We start from the raw sequence: 18,226 nt of genomic DNA, 5'->3' as shown, positions 1-18,226 counted from the left end.
TGCGGACGAACCAGTAAGAACGAGGCTTTTGGTCAAGCGGTGGCAGCAGAGTGGAGGGACACAAAGGGGCGGGAACAATGGGCACTTGACTACCTAGGTAGAGCCTGGAGTGCCCCTAGCGGGCTGCGTTGCTTGGGGGCGACTGTGGGGAAACTAATTCACCAAGAATGTTGTCTGCTGTTCCTATGTTTTTCTTTGTTTTCCCAGTTGCAATAGCAAAAGCAGTAGAGAGCAACAAAAAAGAATGATGACTATGAAGAGTCAACAGACCTTACCTTGTACCGAGACGACGCGACAGGTAATTGTGGCCGATTCGGGAGGGGATTCCTTTTCCAAGCTTACTATGTATCCGTAGATGCTCTAGTAATTGGGGCGACCAGCCCCCCCCCCCCCCCCCCCCCCCCCCCCACTGTCCTCTCGCAGTAATTCTGGCCGAGATGGACTTGGGTAGTGGACCGCGACATTACAAAACTGGGGGAAGTGTGGGGTGCGGCTAATCGGGTGGCTCCCCAGCTGCTGCTGCTGTTGGCATGGCTAGTCTGCTATGTAATTGCTTGCTGCTTGTCGAACAGGAGAGTCCGCATTGGGGGGGAGAGATGGTCTGTCCGTCGTGAAGCCGTTCGACCCAAGGCTAGATAGAGAAGGGATGGCAGGGCAGATGGCAATTTGCTAGCTCCAACTGTGGACTTTCACGAGGCAATTGGAAGTAGTGTACATGCCCAGCAAGGCAGCGTGCTGTCGCAGAAAAAAAAAGGCTTCCGAAGATTTTTGGGGGACAGTTTCAGGCCATTCCTTGGACCACACGCCGTTGTCTCTTTTTTGACATGTGAAGGTCACTTTGGTCACGGGTGCCTCTCTCTCGTGCTCGTGCTGACAGTTTCCCGTCCGAAGCTTGAGGTATCCCGCCCACCTCTCAACACCAGACGTTGATCCCTCTTGTCGCCCCTCCACACAGACGTGGACGAGATGCGAGCTAGTCTGTCGGTAGATGCCTCGTGTCGAACGTCGACGGGTAATGCCAGGTGATGGATGAATCTTCACGGGCATAAGCACCACCCATGGGACGCGTTCCAAAACCCTTCTTCAGCCCCTCTAGCCTGTGCACTTGCATTTGAGGCTGTGGCTGCTCGAGCAACCTGGCGAAGCGTCTTCTCTTCAAAAGTCTCGTCCACTCACACCACGCCTCGCCCACCTGTCTCGACTAACTCCGTCTCCCCACACGGATGCCGGCGAATGCCTACCAGCAGGTCATATGATGCCCGGCCCGGAACTTTAAGCACCTGACCGAGGATCTCTCACTGGATTGCCGTCTCTTTTCGTCGCTGCTGGGCCGACCACCGCGTCCCATTTTAGCCTTCCTCCGCAGCGCACTCATTAAGAATTCTATCCTCCGCGCAAGGTCATCTCCAATCGCGCAGGGGAACCTTCTGGCGTATGTTTAGAGGTTGGGCGGGCTCGTGTAAACCAGTATCGTATGCACTTGCATGTGATAGGGGATCTTGGGCGTCAAAAAGCGCGGGCTGTGCGGGCAATCTGGACAGGTCAGGTGCACTTCCGCTGACGGTAAAGCACTCGGTTTGCCACCCATCCAGTCGAATTCGTCTCAGTTCATCCTTTCATGATTCATGAGAACTGGTTGGTTCCTGAGGATGTTGATGTCTTTGTCGGTGCCCATGCCGGTGCTGTTGACAGCTATTCATGTTGGGGGTTTTCAAAATGCCCCGTTTCCAATACAGCAATAATTCCCGAGCGTTCCTCGTTCACCTGTGCCAGTCTGTCTGTAAACCCCAAAAACCGGTAACTTGACCACATATCCTTGTGGAGATTTTACCGTCTCCACAAATGTGTGTTCCTACAAGACAAAAGGCTCCGAAGAGCCCAGAAGGCCCAGAGACATTGCGGACGTCTACGGCGTACCCCTGCGACCTTCCGGAATGCGGTAAGCTAAGCTCAATCAATTCATAAAGCGTCGTCGCCTTCTTAAGGAACGCTCATTTATCCAACCCGAGGGGTATCGTGCATCGAGAGGCGGCGTGCAGCTCCAGTTTCGTCTTCTGTCTGACACTTTTGGTGTAGGCAGTACATAATACCACTGTCAGCAGAGGCGGCTACTAGGTAGGTATACAGAATACGCTTGCGCTGTTTATTGTTGAAGCAAGGATGATGTCATGTACGCGGATGACCAATCAAGGTCCAGACATCATTGAAAAAATCAGGTTCTGTGGGGGGTTTGTAGCCGCAGAACTGCATCATGCCCATGGCAGTCTGAGCTGGTGGTTTACAAGCCTGGCGCACTGCCTTCGTGAGATGCAGCCGGCAGGAACACTGATTTTGACGCACACGGAAACCTTTCGAGACAGAAGCTAACATGAAGCGGCCCGCCGCCCTTTTACTTCTTCTTGCCTGCTCCGTGGTAACGGCGCAACTGAGAACGCTCCCCGTAGAACGCTCCGGTCCCTACGCCCCGCATTTCTTCCGCCAGAAACCTCTCGTGGACACCGTCCACGTCGGTCCAGCCATGCCACCATCAGACCCATCCGACTCCCAGCCGCCGCTGGCTCAAGATGGCGTGAGGCTCTCCGACGTCATGGGTCGTGACCGGAGCATCAACATCTTCGCTGGCTTCACACGCGACGTCGAATCGGCCTCCCGCCGCCTCGATGACCAGGCGCGCAACACCACGGTGCTGGCGCCGCTTAACTCTGCTGTGGAGAAGTTGCCCCGAAAGCCGTGGGAAGACCCCAAGGACTACCAGAAACTTGGGGAGAATGTGTACGAGGGTGATGATGGTCGGCATAGAGCCCAGAAGAATATCCAGCGGTTTGTCGAGGCACACATGGTCGCTATGAGCCCCTGGCCCGAGAACGAGAAGGCCAAGACGATGGGTGACGATCGGGACATTTGGTGGGAGAGCAAGCATGGGACCAAGTTTGTGGGTTTCGTACCGAGGCTTTTTTTCTTCTTTATTTTTTATGCTTATAGGCGGAAACTGACGGAACACTTAGATCCAGCCTGGCGATATTGAGGTTGTCAATGTCGCAAGCACTGTCGCCAACGGTGAAGTCGTGAGTTGTTCAAGCACCATTAAGCCCTCATGAGCATGCCCTACCGAATTGTTGGCTAACTCGTGTACCTAGTGGATTATCAAGGAGGTCCGCAACTATGTTTAGATCTTCGGGTTAGCAACGAATACCTGCAGGGTTGGCTTGGGGACGAGTAGATGAAGGATAAGACAGACAGTGCACGAATACCCGGGCAGCACTAAATGAACAGTCTCCAAGTTTCTTCGCAACATCGTACCATGATCTCTAATACTTTTTCATAGGTCGCTAGCTGGTGTGGTTGTCTCAACCTAGAAAGAGCATGGCTTGGATTTTCATGGCAACCTGCCCTATCAGTTTGAAGCTTGCTATAGAACATAGAGCCGGCGCAGACCATTTCCACCTTCTATCAGTCATTCAGACACCGCGCAACGCAATATGATATAGCCTTGACGCAATCAGCCATAGAGCAAGGAAGATCCTTATAGGCATGGTTCAGGACACTTATAAAGCGATACAGACATCAGATCAAAAAAATACAATGTACATTTACGCCATCTCGGGAACTACCTACAGTACTGCAGTACAGTACTCGGTCAAAAGTCTCGTCACAGTAGTAAGGATAACCCAACGAAGAGTTGAAGAGAGGACCCATTAATAGCTTGACCTTATGCCTCAGCCATCTACTGTAGCTTTTAATTGACCAGACTTTTGACCGAGTACTTACTGTAAGTACCTCAGAATCAGATCCTGGCTGATAACGATCTTATCTTCACGTGACCCGGCTTCTTCCGCGCTCGGAGTCTCTCATGCGAACCAGCCAGGAAGGGGTTTGAGCAGCTGGCTACCAAGCTCGTAAACCATCACGAATTTTCCCTACAGGACGACCTTGTGTAGGCCTTCAACACCGCATCTTGAGATCAGTCGTTTTATCCTCATGTAGACTTTATATCTTCTGTAGCATCAGTCTGTAAGTCTTCGATCTTTCTCCCGTCCCTTTCTCTCTGCGAACCGGTGGCCGACGCAAAGCTTGCGCGATTGAAGATCCAGCCCCCCCATCAGGTTCTTCAGTGTGCAAGCTCCCACAACAGCCCCTCCGTACTCGTACCTCTCCTACGTGCCCGCCACTGACATCCAACTCGTAGAAGACGATCGATCTAAGGATGATGAGCGGTAAACCCGCTGACGAGGCCGACGCTTACGAGCGCGAGGCCGAGAATCGTCGCCGTCTCGCTCAGGAAGCCGACGAAATGGAGCGACGCGAACAAGAACAGGCCGATAGGCGTCGCCGCGAAGGCTATCCTCCTGGACCCCCCCATCACAGCAACGCCGGTTCGATCCCCATACACCAACCTGTTGCATCTCGCGCGATGGGCGCTATCCACAGCCCTGGCGGCCTTCTCGCGAACCATGGTTCAGGGTCCTCCGGTCCCCCAATGCCCCTTGGTGCTCCATCAGGGTCTGGCGCAAACTTTGGTGGCCCCCTTCAACCGGATAATAGCAGACCTCCGCAGCACGGCGGACCGAATAACCCGAGTGTCCAGCACCAGATGTTCGCGCCGATCCCGCATACGACCGTTCCACCTAGCAATTCTCTCGGCGCTGCTAGCGGTGGCCCCCCTGTGTTCGGAGGCCCGTTGCAACAGCGCGACGGCCAGCAACCGATGCAACAAGGGCTCTACGGTGGCGGTGGTGGGAGCAGTGGCAGTGGTACCGCTGGCGCTGCTGCTGGCCAGGGCCAGACGCAGCAACAAGCGCAAGGCGGCATTGCCCATGGCCAGCAACCAATTTTGAACGTAAGTTACAATCTTGTATCGCAAGTTTCGCATAACGAAATGACCGTTTGGCGACTCTCTTGCTTGTGGCTTGGCCATTCAAAGTGGAAATCAGTGTGGGCTGGTGCGCCGATACAGGATGCAGCGCCGCGCCGCGCCGCGTGAACACTCTATTTCCAATCCCTCCATGTCCATTTGCACCTCTCCTTCATCATCCCTCATTATATCCGCCCCCCCCAAAACAATGCGTAATTCGTCGACTTGCTCGTAGTCCACAAACCACACGCGACGGCAGCCATGACGGAGAAGGCGGACATGTTCACTGTAAAGCTTGGGACCAAGTTTGATCATTGTTAAATTTGAGAGCGGGGCTAATTGTGAATGTCAGGATGCCTTGACCTATCTGGACCAGGTTAAAGTACAGTTTCACGACCAACCCGATGTGTATAACCGCTTTCTTGATATTATGAAAGATTTCAAGAGCCAAGCGTAGGTGCTCTATCCGTCGCCTGGTAGGCACGGCTGACCATAACAGCATCGATACTCCCGGGGTTATTAACCGCGTCTCGGAGCTCTTTGCTGGCCATCCCAATCTGATCCAAGGCTTCAACACCTTCCTGCCACCTGGCTACCGAATCGAATGCGGCGCTGGCAATGATCCGAACACCATCAGAGTTACAACGCCAATGGGCACCACCGTTCAATCCATCGCGGGTAGAGGCACGCAAGTCGAGGCCCACGCGCATCCCGGTGGTGCTTCGCAGCCTCTCTTCCCCCAGCGCGGAAATAACTGGCAGCAACAACAGCAGCCGCCACCTCCTCAGCAGCCCCAGCATAGCATCGAAAGCCCCGAAGCCAACTTTAGCACGCCTGTGCAGAATGGCCCCGGGTCATTCGGACCCGCTGCTCAGAATCTAGCTGCGGCTTTCGAAGCTCAAGGGGCGGCCCAGCAACGTGGTCCCCCTCTGCAGGGTGTAGCTCATGCGAACAATGGGCAGCAGCCGCCTCGCAACGCGCATACGCCAACTCCGGTTACGGGACCCGCAAATGTCAACGGTACTGCCAACCAGCAGCAGCAAGCAAATATGGAACGCCGTGGTCCTGTTGAATTCAACCATGCAATTAGTTACGTGAACAAAATCAAGGTCAGTCTATCTAGACTCCTTTTTGTCATCTCCTTCCCAAGGCCGAGACCTCGCACACTAACCACGCCGCAGAACCGCTTTCAGGATAAGCCTGAGATTTATAAACAATTCCTTGAAATTCTCCAGACTTATCAGCGAGAACAAAAGCCCATACAGGACGTCTACGCCCAGGTTACAACTCTGTTCCACACAGCACCCGATTTACTTGAAGATTTTAAGCAGTTCTTGCCTGAATCCGCTGGACAAGGGAAGGGCACGCCTGGACGACCAAATGATGAGCTTCCTCCTGGCCCTGGCCCGAATCAGACCCCTCAGCCTAGCATGAGCGGTCAGAAGATGCCCCCTCTTGGCAGCTTTGCACCCCCCAGTGCCTCCAAAGAGAACAGCAAGAAGCGACCTCGGACGGACAAGCAAACACCCATTCCTGTCCCAGCTGTTGTCGAGACCGTCCCTCCCGTTAACAGAGCTGCTCCTGGTGCGCCGCCCCCTGCTGGCGCGAATAACAAGCGAACGAAGTTGGCGCATAACAAAGCACTTACCTCTGATGCTTCTGCGGTTGAGCCAACTTTAACACCGATTCTGCCGGAGCCTCTGGGGCCTCCAACTTCTTCTACGACAAACTCAGATGAGATCGCATTCTTCGAGAAGGTCAAGAAGTATCTCAGCAATAAGACCGCATTCAATGAATTTCTCAAAGTCTGCAATCTGTTCAGCCAGTCGATCATTGACCGGAACACGGTCTTCCACAAGGGCAGTGTTTTCTTCGCCGCCAATCCTGAACTTATGGGCTTCTGGAAGGCGTTCCTCAAATACGAACCTCACGAGGACGTTGTCGATAATCGACCTGCTCCGCCTAGCGGTAAAGTGTCCCTGAGCAACTGCCGAGGCTATGGCCCTAGCTACCGTTTGCTACCAAAGAGGGTACGTCTGACCTATTTCTACTGCCCTTCACCTCTAACTATCTCTCAGGAACGCCTCAAGCCTTGCAGCGGTCGTGATGAGTTGTGCAACTCTGTTCTGAACGACGACTGGGCCTCGCATCCGACTTGGGCCTCAGAAGACTCTGGCTTTGTCGCCCATCGTAAGAATGGATTTGAGGAAGGTTTGCACCGCATCGAAGAAGAACGCCACGATTACGACTTCAATATTGAGGCGAACCTTAAGTGCATCCAGCTCTTGGAACCTGTAGCCCAGCAAATCAGCGTTATGTCGCCACTGGAGAGGGAGCACTTCCAGATGCCCCAAGCCTTGGCTGGGCACAGCACGTCGGTCTTCAAGCGTGTCTGCAAGAAGATTTATGGCGACAAGGGCCCCGAAGTTGTCAACGACCTGTTCACGAATCCGTTGAACGTGGTTCCAATTGTTCTGACCCGTATGAAACAGAAGGACGAGGAATGGCGCTTCTCTCAGCGTGAATGGGAGAAGGTATGGCATGCTCAAGTCGAACATATGCATCTCAAGAGTCTCGATCACATGGGTATTCTTGTTAAGCAAAACGACAAGAGGACCCTCTCAGCTAAACATCTCGTCGATGTTATCAAGACGAAGGCAGAGGAACAGAGGCGCCAGCGCAGCTTGAAAGGCAAGGCTCCGCGCCATCAATTGGTCTGGGACTTCTCCGACAAGAAGGTTGTCGTTGAATTACTTCGTCTGATGATGCTCTACACTGTTAGCAGCGGTCAGCACAGCGTCCCGGAGAAAGAACGCATTTCCGACTTCTTCGAGACCTTCATCCCCGCATTCTTTGATATTCCTGAGGAGGAGATTGATGGACGCTTGCCTAGGCTTCAGGATGTGTCAGAAGAAGATGACGCCGAAGAGACCGTTCCAACCGAGCTTACCAACGGCCGTAGTCGTCGTACTGGCAGAAGAGGCGATCTGCTCCGTGGTGTACTTGACCCCGGTCGCAATGGTTCTAAGCCTCGTGCGCAGAAGGAGGGAAGCGCAGCATCCGGCAGCAAAGAGACAACTCCTGAAGTGGGCTCGGCCAACGAAGAGGAGATGCCTGATGCCCCAGAAGATGGTGCTGGGCCTGATGTGTCAAACGAACGCTGGATGCCAATCGTGCCACAACCTATTGTGACGACGGGGGACGATGCCCTTCTGACTGCTGATGGCGAGCTGAAGGCCGACGGGTTCTTCTCCCGACCTTGGTACAACTTCTTCTGCAACCAGACAATTTTCGTCTTCTTCAACGTGTTCCAGACGGTGTACACACGCCTGAGGGATGTCAAGGAGAGCAAAGAAAGTGTTATTGAAGAGATCAATCGTGTCAACCGACCACGTCCAGCGAAGGATATCGGCTTGGCCGACAACACCCTGAACTACTTTGGCCCAAATGACGATCCTTCAACGTTCTGGCCGAAGACGCTTGAGCTCGTTGAGGAATACATCACTGGTGATATCGACGAGGTTCGGTATCAAGATGTTCTTCGTCACTACTACTTGAAGAGCGGTTGGAAGCTATACACCATTCAGGACCTTCTCAAGACTCTATGCCGGCTCGCTCTCACCTGCAGTAGCACTGACGCAAAGGAGAAGACTCCTGATCTCATTCAACAATACCTTCACAGCCGTGAGAAGGACGAGACGAACTACCAAGCTGAGATTGCTGCTCGAAAGTATGCAGAGAAGTGTGTCAAGGACGGCGAGATGTTCGTCATATGCTGGGTAAGTCAAAGTAGAGATCAGTCCACTCAACATATCTGACATCTGATCGTGTAGTTTCCACAAAAATCCGAAGCCGCAGTCCGTTGGCTGCAGCGCGAAGATACAACGTTCTACATGGATGAGATGAAGGCCAAGGACCGTTGGCAATACTATATCTCATCATTTATCCAAGTGGAGCCAACAGAAGGTGTGCCTCGCCATAAGCTTCAGAAAACAGTTCTGGCACGCAACCTTCCCTCTAGCGACGAGAAGTTTGAGGATAGCCAGATTCCAAAGCCTATCTCTTTCGACGAAGATCTTTCCATCAGCATTTGCCTCAATTCTAGTAAGATGGTATGGAAGGCCGGCACGTCTGAATACTTCGTCTACGACAATGTTCCCAACGATAAGGAAAGCCGCGAACGACACCTCGAGAGACTCAAGAACGCAAGCAACAAGCGCGATACCAAGCTCCGTGAGAAGTTCGTCTTCAACAGTCCTTGGATGAAAGGCATGAACCAGGCCGATGTCCAGAAGTTAAATGAGGGCTGGTCGAAATGGCTGAAGGAGGGTACAGTCCCTTCTTCCGATGTCGGAGAGGCAATGGACACCGCAGAGTGAAACTGCGCTCGGCGGCGTACGTTGTTACTCAGGGACCATACCTAGCCCCAAGGCTCACGCAATGACGGCAGTGGGATTTGCGGGATGGACACGGGGGTGACGAAGACTGAGAATTCACATTACGAAGATACCAGGCGGCATAGCGGTGCAGAGCGGCATGGCTGCCATGTTACCCAATAACTTACGTGGGTTTGTCTCTTGATACCCTGACCACACTTGGTAAAACGTGGGACGGGATGGCATGGGATGGCGTGGAATGGGTTCGGCGTTGCTTCATTTCCTTTTTCGATTTGAACTTTGCTTTTGGTGTGACGCACAGAGAGGAAACAGACAAGGGGTCCTCATCTAGAAGTGTGCAGCGGCTTGCTTTCGCCCTTAATCATCTCGGGGTGCGTTCCTTCGATTTGTTTCATTCTCCGAGCTTAGTTTTCGCAAGTGTACAATAGCTGTGTATACGCACAGAAGAAAAGCATTGCAAGTCAAACAGCTCGGTCTCCGACGCGTTGTGACTGAATGGTTCCGAGTGGCGGCAGGCCCATGTGATTGATCACTAGCCACCTTGAGATCCACCACAGAAGGCCGATATCGCGGCATTGAAGCGCAGCCACATATGCTAGACACCAGTGAAGGTTGTGAAGACTAATCATTAACGCGAGGCATAGCCATAGCTCTCGGTTTAAAGGTTGCAACATGTGTGGGGTTCTATCAGGCCATCTAATCCAAAACTGATTTGCTCGAGAGAGATGGACAAAAAAAGGCGCAAAAAAAAAAAAAGGAACCCCGGCAGCCCCCAAGTGGGAACTGGAAAGAGTAAGATTGCTTCGTCTCGTTCGTGATATTAAAGCTGGTATACTAGCTTTTTGGTGGGGAGGTGAGTGAGCCCGACGCGCCGGGCAATGTTATAGCGAACTTTCATGCTCTTCCTTTACGTCAAATAACTACAGAAAAGGGCCCGAAAATAGTGCAATATCCCAGGCGGCACGACACTGGCTGTGCGCGCTTTACCAGGCCACGGCTCCCATGCGGCAGCCTGAGTCAATTACTTGAGCCGCACTGCATGAACTAAGACCTCCGAGATGGCGTAGATTTAGAGGGGTGGATTTTTAATTGCTCTCCTTGCTTTATTGCAGGCTCTCAATGACAATGGCGGACGCACCGCCGCCGCCGTTGCAAATCCCGGCAACACCAATCTTGGCCTTCTTCTCACGAAGGACGGTCGAGAGGGTGGTGACAATGCGAGCACCGGAGCAGCCCAGAGGGTGTCCGATGGCGACGGAGCCACCAAAGACGTTGACCGTCTCAGGGTTAAGGTTCAACAACTTGATGTTGGCAAGGGCAACGACGGAGAAAGCCTCGTTGATCTCGTAGAAGTCGACATCCTTCTCGGTGAGACCGGCGTGCTTGATGGCCTTGGGGATGGCCAAAGCAGGAGCAATGGTGAAGCGCTCCGGCTCACGTGCGGCGTCGGCCCAGCCGCGGATCTTGGCAATGGGGGTAACACCGAGCTCCTTGACCTTTGCCTCGGACATAAGAACGACAGCGGCAGCGCCGTCGTTGAGGGGAGCGGCGTTGGGAGCGGTGACAGTGCCACCGTTGGGGATAAAGGCCGGGCGCATGGCCTTGAGCTTGTCAACGTTGAGGTTCTTGACCTCGTCGTCACGGTCGACCTTGATGTTAGGCTTGCCACGGCCACCGGAGACCTCGATGGGAGCGATCTCCTGGGAGAAGACGCCGGCTTCAGTGGCGGCCTGTGCCTTCTTGTAGGTGTCGATGGCGTACTCATCCTGCTGCTCGCGGGTGATGTCGTGCTCCTTGGCACAAAGCTCGGCGGCCATGCCCATGTGCTCCTTCTTGCCGTAAGCATCAGTCAGGCCATCCTTGAGGACACCATCGACGAGGGTTTGGTCGCCGTACTTGGCGCCGTTACGAAGAACGGGGAGGTAGTGAGGGGTGTTCGTCATGGACTCAGTGCCACCAGCGACAACAATGTCAGCGTTACCAGTGATGATAGTCTGGGCGCCGAGAATAATAGCCTTCATGCCCGAGGCGCAGACCTTGTTGACGGTCGTGGCAGCAACGCCCTGTGAAAGGCCAGCTCCGAGAGCACATTGGCGCGCCGGGGCCTGTCCAAGACTAGTCTTCAAGTCAGAACCTGCGCGGAGTTATGTTTTTTTTTTTTTTTCCTGGGACTCTTTTCGACGTACTTGGCGGACAGAACATTGCCGTAGAAAACCTCTTCGACATCCTCGGGCTTGATCTGGGGAACTCGCTCGACGGCAGCTGTGGAGGAGTAAGCATTGGTTTGCCCCGTGTCTCGTCCTGGAACTTTGGTAAGACATTCGCGTACCCTTGATGGCATGTGCACCTAATTGAGTGGCACTGAGGCTAGACAGAGAGCTGGGAGAGGAGAAAAGATGTCAGCCTTCTTGTTTTAAGCGGTCAAGACAGCTTGTCTCGGTGGGTGGACTCATTCGTACCCCAAGAAAGAACCGACGGGGGTTCTGGCGGCAGAAACGATGTAGACGGGAGGAAGGTTGGCCATTTTGAGGGCGGCTACAGTGCGGTCTTGAGGATATGGTGAGAAGTATTGAGAAGGCGAGCTGGGAGCTGTTGTGTACTTAATGACAAGTTTTTGTTGGGTGTCGGTCACTTATCAGTAAGACGTGCTCATCCTACCTACCCCTCGCCTCATTTTAATGCTTGGTGGGGTTGTTTAGACCCTCCGTAGCAGCTGTCGGTCTGTCAAGCTTTGATCACTGTCAAGCCCCTCCGAGGTAGCGGCTTCTGTAGCGCCGGACCGGCGGCCAATCACCCAGCTTCAGCCACTCAGCCTCGCAGCCACTCACGTAGTCAAGCCACATGGCAGCCTCGCAAGAAACTTTGCCAGAGGCGTCATGCTCAACGCGCTTGCGTTTGCGCTTAAATCGAGAATCCTTACAGCCTTTTGGTAACCTGCGATAAAAGTTCCTTTTGACATCGCTAGACGCCAAAATGGACGATCTATACGACGAGTAAGTTGAAACTTCTTCAATATGACTAGATCATCGAACTCACAAATTGGTTAGGTTCGGTAACTTCATTGGTGAGGATGTTGGCTCTGAAGAGGCGTCTGAAAGGGGAGCGGAGGGCGACTATGTTTACGGCGACGATGCCAGCGAAGCGCCCGCGGCCACTGGCCAAGAATTGATGGAAATTGACGGCATGTACAACTCATACTGTTGCTTTAAAACCTTGGCTGACTTGGGAACAGACGATGGCCCGTCGAACGCGATCATCCTGCACGAAGACAAACAGTACTACCCGACAGCGCAACAAGTATACGGAGATGAAGTCGAGGTACTGGTACGAGAGGAAGATGAGCAGCTTCTGTCACAACCAATCATTGCGCCGGTAGAGCAGAAGAAGTTCAACATTGAGGAGACCGACCTGCCCCCAGTCTTCTTCGACCGCAGCTTCATGGCGGACCTAATGAACTTCCCCGACCAAATAAGGAACGTTGCGCTAGCAGGGCATCTTCACCACGGAAAGACCGCGTTTATGGACATGCTTGTGCTGGAGACTCACGACATCACCGATAGACTCGAGCGCCGGGTCGGCAAGAAGAGAGACGAACAGCTCAGATACACCGATGTTCACATTGTCGAGAGAGAAAGAGGAGTGTCGATCAAGGCGTCGCCAATGAGCTTGGTGTTACCAAGCTCCAAGGGAAAATCCCACTTGGTCAACATTCTGGATACCCCTGGCCATGTCAACTTTGTTGACGAGGTTGCGACTAGCTTGAGATTAGCCGACGGAGTCTGTTTGGTTGTTGACATCGTAGAAGGCGTGCAAGTCAACACCGAGCAGATTATCAAACACGCGGTCCTGGAGGATATTCCCCTAACACTCATTCTCAACAAGATGGATCGTCTCATCCTGGAGCTCAAGCTGCCGCCCAAGGATGCGTACTTCAAGCTCAAGCATGTGATCGAGGAGGTCAACACTGTCATCGAAAACACAGTTCCAGGAAAAGGCGAGACGAGGCGGATAAGCCCTGAGAAGGGAAACGTCCTCTTTGCTTGCACAGACATGGGGTGGTGCTTTACTCTGCAGTCCTTCGCCAAGATGTACACCGATACGTACGGCGGCATCAACGCAGAGGACTTTGCAAAGAGGCTGTGGGGGGACATCTACTTCAACCCTGAGAAGAGAAACTTTACTCGCAAGCCGCTGGAAACCCGCTCAAGTCGTTCGTTCGTCAACTTCGTACTGGAGCCCATCTACAAAATCTTTACGCACACCATTAGCGACAGCCCTGAAGATCTGAAGGTTGTTTTGGGTGGTCTCGGCATCACTTTGAAGCCGTCTCAGTACAAGGCCGATGCTAAGGTTCTGCTGAAGCTAGTGTGTGAACAGTTCTTCGGTCCGTCAACTGGCTTCGTCGACATGATAGTGCGCCACATCCCGTCACCCGACGAGTCAGCCGAGAGGTATTTGGAGAAGTACTACACAGGCCCTCTGGACACGAAGGTGTCTGAGTCCATGAAGTCCTGTAATCAGGATGGACCTTTAGTTATTCATGTCACAAAGCTCTTCAGCACAGCGGATGCCAAAAGCTTCTATTCTTTTGGTCGGGTTTTGAGCGGTACAGCTCGTCCCGGCATGCAAGTTCGAGTCCTGGGAGAAGGATACTCGACAGATGACGACGAAGACATGGCGATGGCAACAATTTCCGATGTGTTCATTGGCGAGTCGAGATATAATATCCCGACGGACGGGGTACCAGCGGGTAACTACGTGCTTCTTGGTGGAGTCGACAACTCCATCGTCAAGACAGCAACCCTCGTGCCGCCCAAGCTTGAGGACGACGAGGACCCTTTTATCTTCAAGCCTGTCACACATTTCACAGAATCCGTCCTCAAGGTGGCAGTCGAGCCTATAAATCCTTCAGAGCTTCCCAAGATGCTTGACGGTCTGCGGAAGATCCAAAAGAGTTACCCCTTGATCACCACCAAGGTTGAGGAATCAGGAGAGCATATCGTGCTGGGCACTGGCGAATTATACATGGACTGCGTCCTTCACGACCTGAGACGTCTCTACGCCGACATGGAAATCAAGGTGTCGGATCCTGTTACACGATTCTGCGAGACTGTCGTTGAACAATCGGCGACAAAATGCTACGCCATCACACCGAACAAGAAGAACAAGATCACGATGGTCGCCGAGCAGCTGGACAAGGGCATCTCAGAGGACATCGAGTCTGGCAAAGTCAAGATCAGGGACCCCATTCGCAAGACGGCCAATTACTTTGAAGAGAACTACGGCTGGGACAAGCTGGCAGCGAGGAGCATCTGGGCCTTTGGTCCTGACGAGATGGGTCCCAACATCCTGCAGGACGATACGTTGCCCTCGGAGGTGAGGCCTTGCTGCCCATTCTTGAACTCACAGGGACAAGCAATAAGCTAACGGGCACTACAGGTTGACAAGAAGCTTCTGACAACAGTGAAGGAGACCATTCGCCAAGGTTTTAGCTGGGCGACTAGAGAAGGTCCCCTGTGTGAAGAGCGTAAGTTCCTATTTCCCTTGCCCTTGTTAATATCCGCCTTCTGTCTTTGTGTTGGACGTGGAACCAGCCAGCAGACCCGCCATTGGCCCCCAATCAGACGGAATTGGCTTACGGGAGGGTCCTCCACATGGAACTGGGGTTGGGGTTGGGGTGTTTTTTTTGGGCATGGTTTGCATTAGCAACAGAACCATTGCCTCCTTCATCCCCTACCCCGACCTATCAGACCAAAGCCTGCTTCTGCACACGAAACCTCATTCCATAACCATGTCTCCAGGAGAGGCTGTGGTTGACTAGGGATGGGGGGCATGGCCCTTAACAGACCCCACATCAGGCCATTCCCCAGCCTTTGCCGGTGCACCAGTAGTCAGCAGCCAACCGCTAACGATTTTTTGCGTGGAACAGCTATTCGAAATACAAAGTTCAGGATCACCGACGTCTCATTGGCTTCGGAGGCCATCTTCCGTGGAGGCGGTCAGATCATCCCCACCTCTAGGCGGGCCTGCTATTCTTCATTCCTGATGGCCTCTCCTCGACTGATGGAGCCGCTATATTCCGTCTCGGTGACAGGGCCTGAAGACTCTGCTACGGAGGTCTACACGACGCTGGCCAGACGCCGTGGCCACGTCCTCCAGGATGGTCCGGTGGCGGGCACACCTCTCTACCGCGTCAACGGTTTGATTCCGGTTATCGACTCGTTCGGTTTTGAGACGGACCTGCGCATCAAGACCAAGGGCATGGCCATGGTCAGTTTGACATTTGACAGCTGGAGCATTGTGCCGGGTGACCCTCTTGACAAGGAGGTCATTATCCGGCCGCTGCAGCCGGCCAGTGCCCAGGCCACGGCCAGAGACTTTGTGCTCAAGACCAGGAGGAGAAAGGGCCTCAGCGAGGATGTGAGCGTGGCGACTTTTTTGGAGCCCGAGTTCTACCAGAGCCTTATGGAGAGTGGTGCGCTTGGCGACTAGTGGCTGCCGTATATGGCGGAAGTATGCGGATGTATGTGCGCAGGAGTGTCAGAAGCCGGCGGCTGCGTTGCTGAGTCGTTTGGACAGCACGGCGCGGCGCTTGTGTGCGGGTAATGGGCTATATGCACTCCGTCGATCAGAGCTTGCCTCGCAGGTGATGGAGTAGAGAGGATATGGCATTTATAAGATGAGCAGATGAACTTGCCATGAGACGACCAGTACTCAGGGCTGTTGTGTATATCAAGAGACTACAGAAACTGCGCGACTGACGCGTTCTGTCAAAATGTGTCCCCGGTACGGGATCTTGTAGAATTTCCCCACTAGTTGCCGACTGTGTATCAGCTTGATGGGGGAGAGCGCGGTGACGAAAAAGGTGGTGTGTGTTTTTCATATGGTTTGGAGATGGCTCACGGGATGTATCTATCTCGCACGCAGGTGACTGGCAATACTTGAACCTGACCACCCTATGAACGTACTCGAATTGGGAACCGGTGTCGAAAGAGTGCATCACAACGTGTGGCTTTGCTTTCTCATCTTGATTCTTCCTCCATGCCCGGCTGATTCGGCTCAAGGGCAAACGACAGGGATAGATGAAGATGCCCATGATCGTTTCTGGCCGAATGTGCGAGCTGACGAGTGAGGCTGTCGCCGGAACGGGTCCTTTCATGCGGCTTTCGATTGACGAATCGAGGGCCGGCAACAGACATTCGGGCGAATATACACCAGATCGGGGCGAACAAGCGCACAAGAAAAACCCGACGATTGTGGTCCAACTTAATCACGACGGCTCCGCAGCATCGTTTCACGCAAAAGGCAAAAGAAAATTTGCCCAGAGGCGGATTCGAACCGCCGTCAACACGGATCGCTGTATAGAAGAACCACAACGTATCATCCTAACCAACTAGACGATCTGGGCGAATTTGCGACGGACCCGAAGAAACTGATCCTTGCTTGACAGTTCCGGCCCCGGCAGAAACCCATGTACCGAGAGCTTGCAAGGAACTGAAATAAAGTCCCACTCATGCGATGGAGGTTGGTTCCATATGTTTGCCAGCAAGAACGCAAGAACTCAATAGCGTAACGGTTTCGCCCCTCTCGAGATGTTTCTATGGAATTGTACTAGGGTCTTAACAGGCAGTTTGGAGGATTTGTGCGCCTCTTCGAACTCGGGAGGTCCGTCGTCAGCCTCAGATTTGGTTTTGCATGTTGCTATCGCCAGGTGGAAGCGCTCATCGGATTGGAGGATAATCAGGCCAAGTGTACATGCATAGTGACGAGTTCGGAATCTGACCACACTCAACTACGGCTTGAATATCATGGTACGTGTACTTTCCTACATTGGGCGCGTCTCCTGCATTGAGCATGTTCACTTCCGAAATGCCGAATCTCTGTACGATAGTATGTATGTTTGCTTCACATATAGTCCCAGCGATATAAGAACTGCACGCAAACTCCGTGTCTACTAAGGACTCGCAGGTCAGTTGTATGGGAATGGGATGAGAGGACATTCGGTCGGATACTGGAGCCATGGCAAGACATCCACATCCACCAGTCGGCACAATACCATGGTTATCTTAGAACAACAAATGTACACTTCTCCTACCATTGATAACACATCAGATGCTTGGCTTATTTGACAGGACGAGATAAATGAGGAATAATCAGGCATGACGCATTGCCGTTGTGACACCTGACCTGAAGTCGTATCAAGTGACAAATGCTTATATCAAATACTCGTTACCCACATCGACGAACCATGTGGTATGATGACCTATGAATAGCATGCCTGGCCCGAGAAACATCGGCGTCCAGAAATACCTGGAAGACTGCCTGCCCTCTTAATCCTCGCTCAAAGATCCACCCTCGAGGTGGCATACCAAGTCAACAAGTTTGATCAAGTGTTGATTGCTGCTTATTCCAAAAGCAGACAAACCCGGAGATGGCGAAGAAACGCAAGATGCAGCGCGGAACAGATACTGCCCTCTTGGTAAAGTAGCAAGTCGCACGACCGGTGCCACCGTCAAGATGCCTGGTACATACATAATATGACAAGCGTGCCAGTACGGAGATTCTTGACGGACCTCGGGTAGAGCCATATGCCTCGGCAGATCCGGCCGTCGTGAAACAAGTCCTAACTCGTGTGAATACAAGTGAGCATCCCCCAACAACCCCGGAAATGAAACGAAAACTCCTCTGTGACAAGTACAACTCCGCCTCAAGCCATCGGCGCTCCTGCATCCCCACCACTCCTTTAGTTCTCGACTGCGTCTCCGCGGTAACAGGGTCGATGGCGACAATGGCATCGTCGAACTGCATGGGGGGAAGTAGCGCTAAGGTACAACTTCTGCTCACATGGTCCTGTCTACTTAGCCTGCATGCTGGGGAACGGCATGTGTAACCAGAGATAATATCTCAACAATATCCCAACCCACATCGAGATTCCAAGTTTCGTGCCGCAGCCCCTATTGCCATCATCGACGGGCCG

At 53.1% G+C, this 18,226-nt stretch overlaps 6 protein-coding genes and 1 non-coding gene across 7 annotated transcripts; 4 read left to right on the top strand and 3 right to left on the bottom strand.

Annotated features, from left to right (window-relative positions):
• Positions 1 to 2,368: 2,368 nt before the first annotated feature.
• On the top strand, positions 2,369 to 3,170 carry LY79DRAFT_577729 (uncharacterized protein; the record flags this gene model as incomplete). Its single annotated transcript, XM_060559902.1, has 3 exons — positions 2,369 to 2,941; positions 3,006 to 3,065; positions 3,138 to 3,170. 3 exons carry the CDS (start codon positions 2,369 to 2,371, stop codon positions 3,168 to 3,170), a joined length of 666 nt encoding a protein of 221 aa, XP_060416749.1.
• Positions 3,171 to 3,734: 564 nt separating this feature from the next.
• On the top strand, positions 3,735 to 5,132 carry LY79DRAFT_91466 (uncharacterized protein). Its single transcript, XM_060565212.1, has 2 exons — positions 3,735 to 4,011; positions 4,187 to 5,132. Exon 2 carries the CDS (start codon positions 4,205 to 4,207, stop codon positions 4,979 to 4,981), a length of 777 nt encoding a protein of 258 aa, XP_060416748.1. The 5' UTR covers positions 3,735 to 4,011; positions 4,187 to 4,204; the 3' UTR covers positions 4,982 to 5,132.
• On the top strand, positions 5,133 to 9,349 carry LY79DRAFT_91467 (uncharacterized protein). Its single transcript, XM_060565213.1, has 4 exons — positions 5,133 to 5,305; positions 5,352 to 5,961; positions 6,034 to 8,631; positions 8,686 to 9,349. The coding sequence occupies exons 1-4, from the start codon at positions 5,283 to 5,285 to the stop codon at positions 9,229 to 9,231; spliced, it is 3,777 nt and encodes a 1,258-aa protein (XP_060416747.1). The 5' UTR covers positions 5,133 to 5,282; the 3' UTR covers positions 9,232 to 9,349.
• A 788-nt stretch (positions 9,350 to 10,137) lies between these two features.
• Positions 10,138 to 12,067, bottom strand: LY79DRAFT_91418 (acetyl-CoA acetyltransferase). Its single transcript, XM_060565211.1, has 2 exons — positions 11,436 to 12,067; positions 10,138 to 11,364 (listed from the first exon to the last, which is right to left on the bottom strand). The coding sequence occupies exons 1-2, from the start codon at positions 11,588 to 11,590 to the stop codon at positions 10,353 to 10,355; spliced, it is 1,167 nt and encodes a 388-aa protein (XP_060416746.1). The 5' UTR covers positions 11,591 to 12,067; the 3' UTR covers positions 10,138 to 10,352.
• A 57-nt stretch (positions 12,068 to 12,124) lies between these two features.
• Positions 12,125 to 15,809, top strand: LY79DRAFT_91179 (elongation factor Tu GTP binding domain-containing protein). Its single transcript, XM_060565208.1, has 5 exons — positions 12,125 to 12,242; positions 12,297 to 12,430; positions 12,482 to 14,625; positions 14,689 to 14,776; positions 15,179 to 15,809. Exons 1-5 carry the CDS (start codon positions 12,223 to 12,225, stop codon positions 15,739 to 15,741), a joined length of 2,949 nt encoding a protein of 982 aa, XP_060416745.1. The 5' UTR covers positions 12,125 to 12,222; the 3' UTR covers positions 15,742 to 15,809.
• LY79DRAFT_91232 (uncharacterized protein) lies at positions 15,810 to 16,733 on the bottom strand. The gene has a single exon (XM_060565209.1). It carries the CDS (start codon positions 16,406 to 16,408, stop codon positions 15,878 to 15,880), a length of 531 nt encoding a protein of 176 aa, XP_060416744.1. The 5' UTR covers positions 16,409 to 16,733; the 3' UTR covers positions 15,810 to 15,877.
• On the bottom strand, positions 16,568 to 16,657 carry LY79DRAFT_t71. The gene has a single exon. It is a non-coding gene; the product is annotated as a tRNA-His (tRNA).
• Positions 16,734 to 18,226: the final 1,493 nt, after the last annotated feature.

Source organism: Colletotrichum navitas, assembly GCF_030913465.1.
Source record: "Colletotrichum navitas strain CBS 125086 chromosome Unknown LY79scaffold_14, whole genome shotgun sequence".
In the NCBI taxonomy this organism is placed as follows: domain Eukaryota; kingdom Fungi; phylum Ascomycota; class Sordariomycetes; order Glomerellales; family Glomerellaceae; genus Colletotrichum; species Colletotrichum navitas.
Note: the sequence above shows the minus strand (reverse complement) of the source record. Positions and strands in the feature narration are given on the sequence as shown.

What these genes read in the sequence shown, in the direction of transcription:
- LY79DRAFT_91466 (XM_060565212.1), top strand. Translation starts at nt 4,205, where the DNA reads ATGATGAGCGGTAAACCCGCTGACGAGGCCGACGCTTACGAGCGCGAG.
- LY79DRAFT_91467 (XM_060565213.1), top strand. Translation starts at nt 5,283, where the DNA reads ATGAAAGATTTCAAGAGCCAAGC. An exon ending in AAAGATTTCAAGAGCCAAGC is followed by an intron (nt 5,306 to 5,351) that starts GTAGGTGCTCTA and finishes TGACCATAACAG; the next exon opens with CATCGATACTCCCGGGGTTA. An exon ending in GTTACGTGAACAAAATCAAG is followed by an intron (nt 5,962 to 6,033) that starts GTCAGTCTATCT and finishes ACCACGCCGCAG; the next exon opens with AACCGCTTTCAGGATAAGCC.
- LY79DRAFT_91418 (XM_060565211.1), bottom strand. Translation starts at nt 11,590, where the DNA reads ATGCCATCAAGGGTACGCGAATGTCTTACCAAAGTTCCAGGACGAGAC. An exon ending in GGCAATGTTCTGTCCGCCAA is followed by an intron (nt 11,365 to 11,435) that starts GTACGTCGAAAA and finishes CTTGAAGACTAG; the next exon opens with TCTTGGACAGGCCCCGGCGC.
- LY79DRAFT_91179 (XM_060565208.1), top strand. Translation starts at nt 12,223, where the DNA reads ATGGACGATCTATACGACGA. An exon ending in AGAATTGATGGAAATTGACG is followed by an intron (nt 12,431 to 12,481) that starts GCATGTACAACT and finishes ACTTGGGAACAG; the next exon opens with ACGATGGCCCGTCGAACGCG. An exon ending in ACGATACGTTGCCCTCGGAG is followed by an intron (nt 14,626 to 14,688) that starts GTGAGGCCTTGC and finishes CGGGCACTACAG; the next exon opens with GTTGACAAGAAGCTTCTGAC.
- LY79DRAFT_91232 (XM_060565209.1), bottom strand. Translation starts at nt 16,408, where the DNA reads ATGAAAGGACCCGTTCCGGCGACAGCCTCACTCGTCAGCTCGCACATT.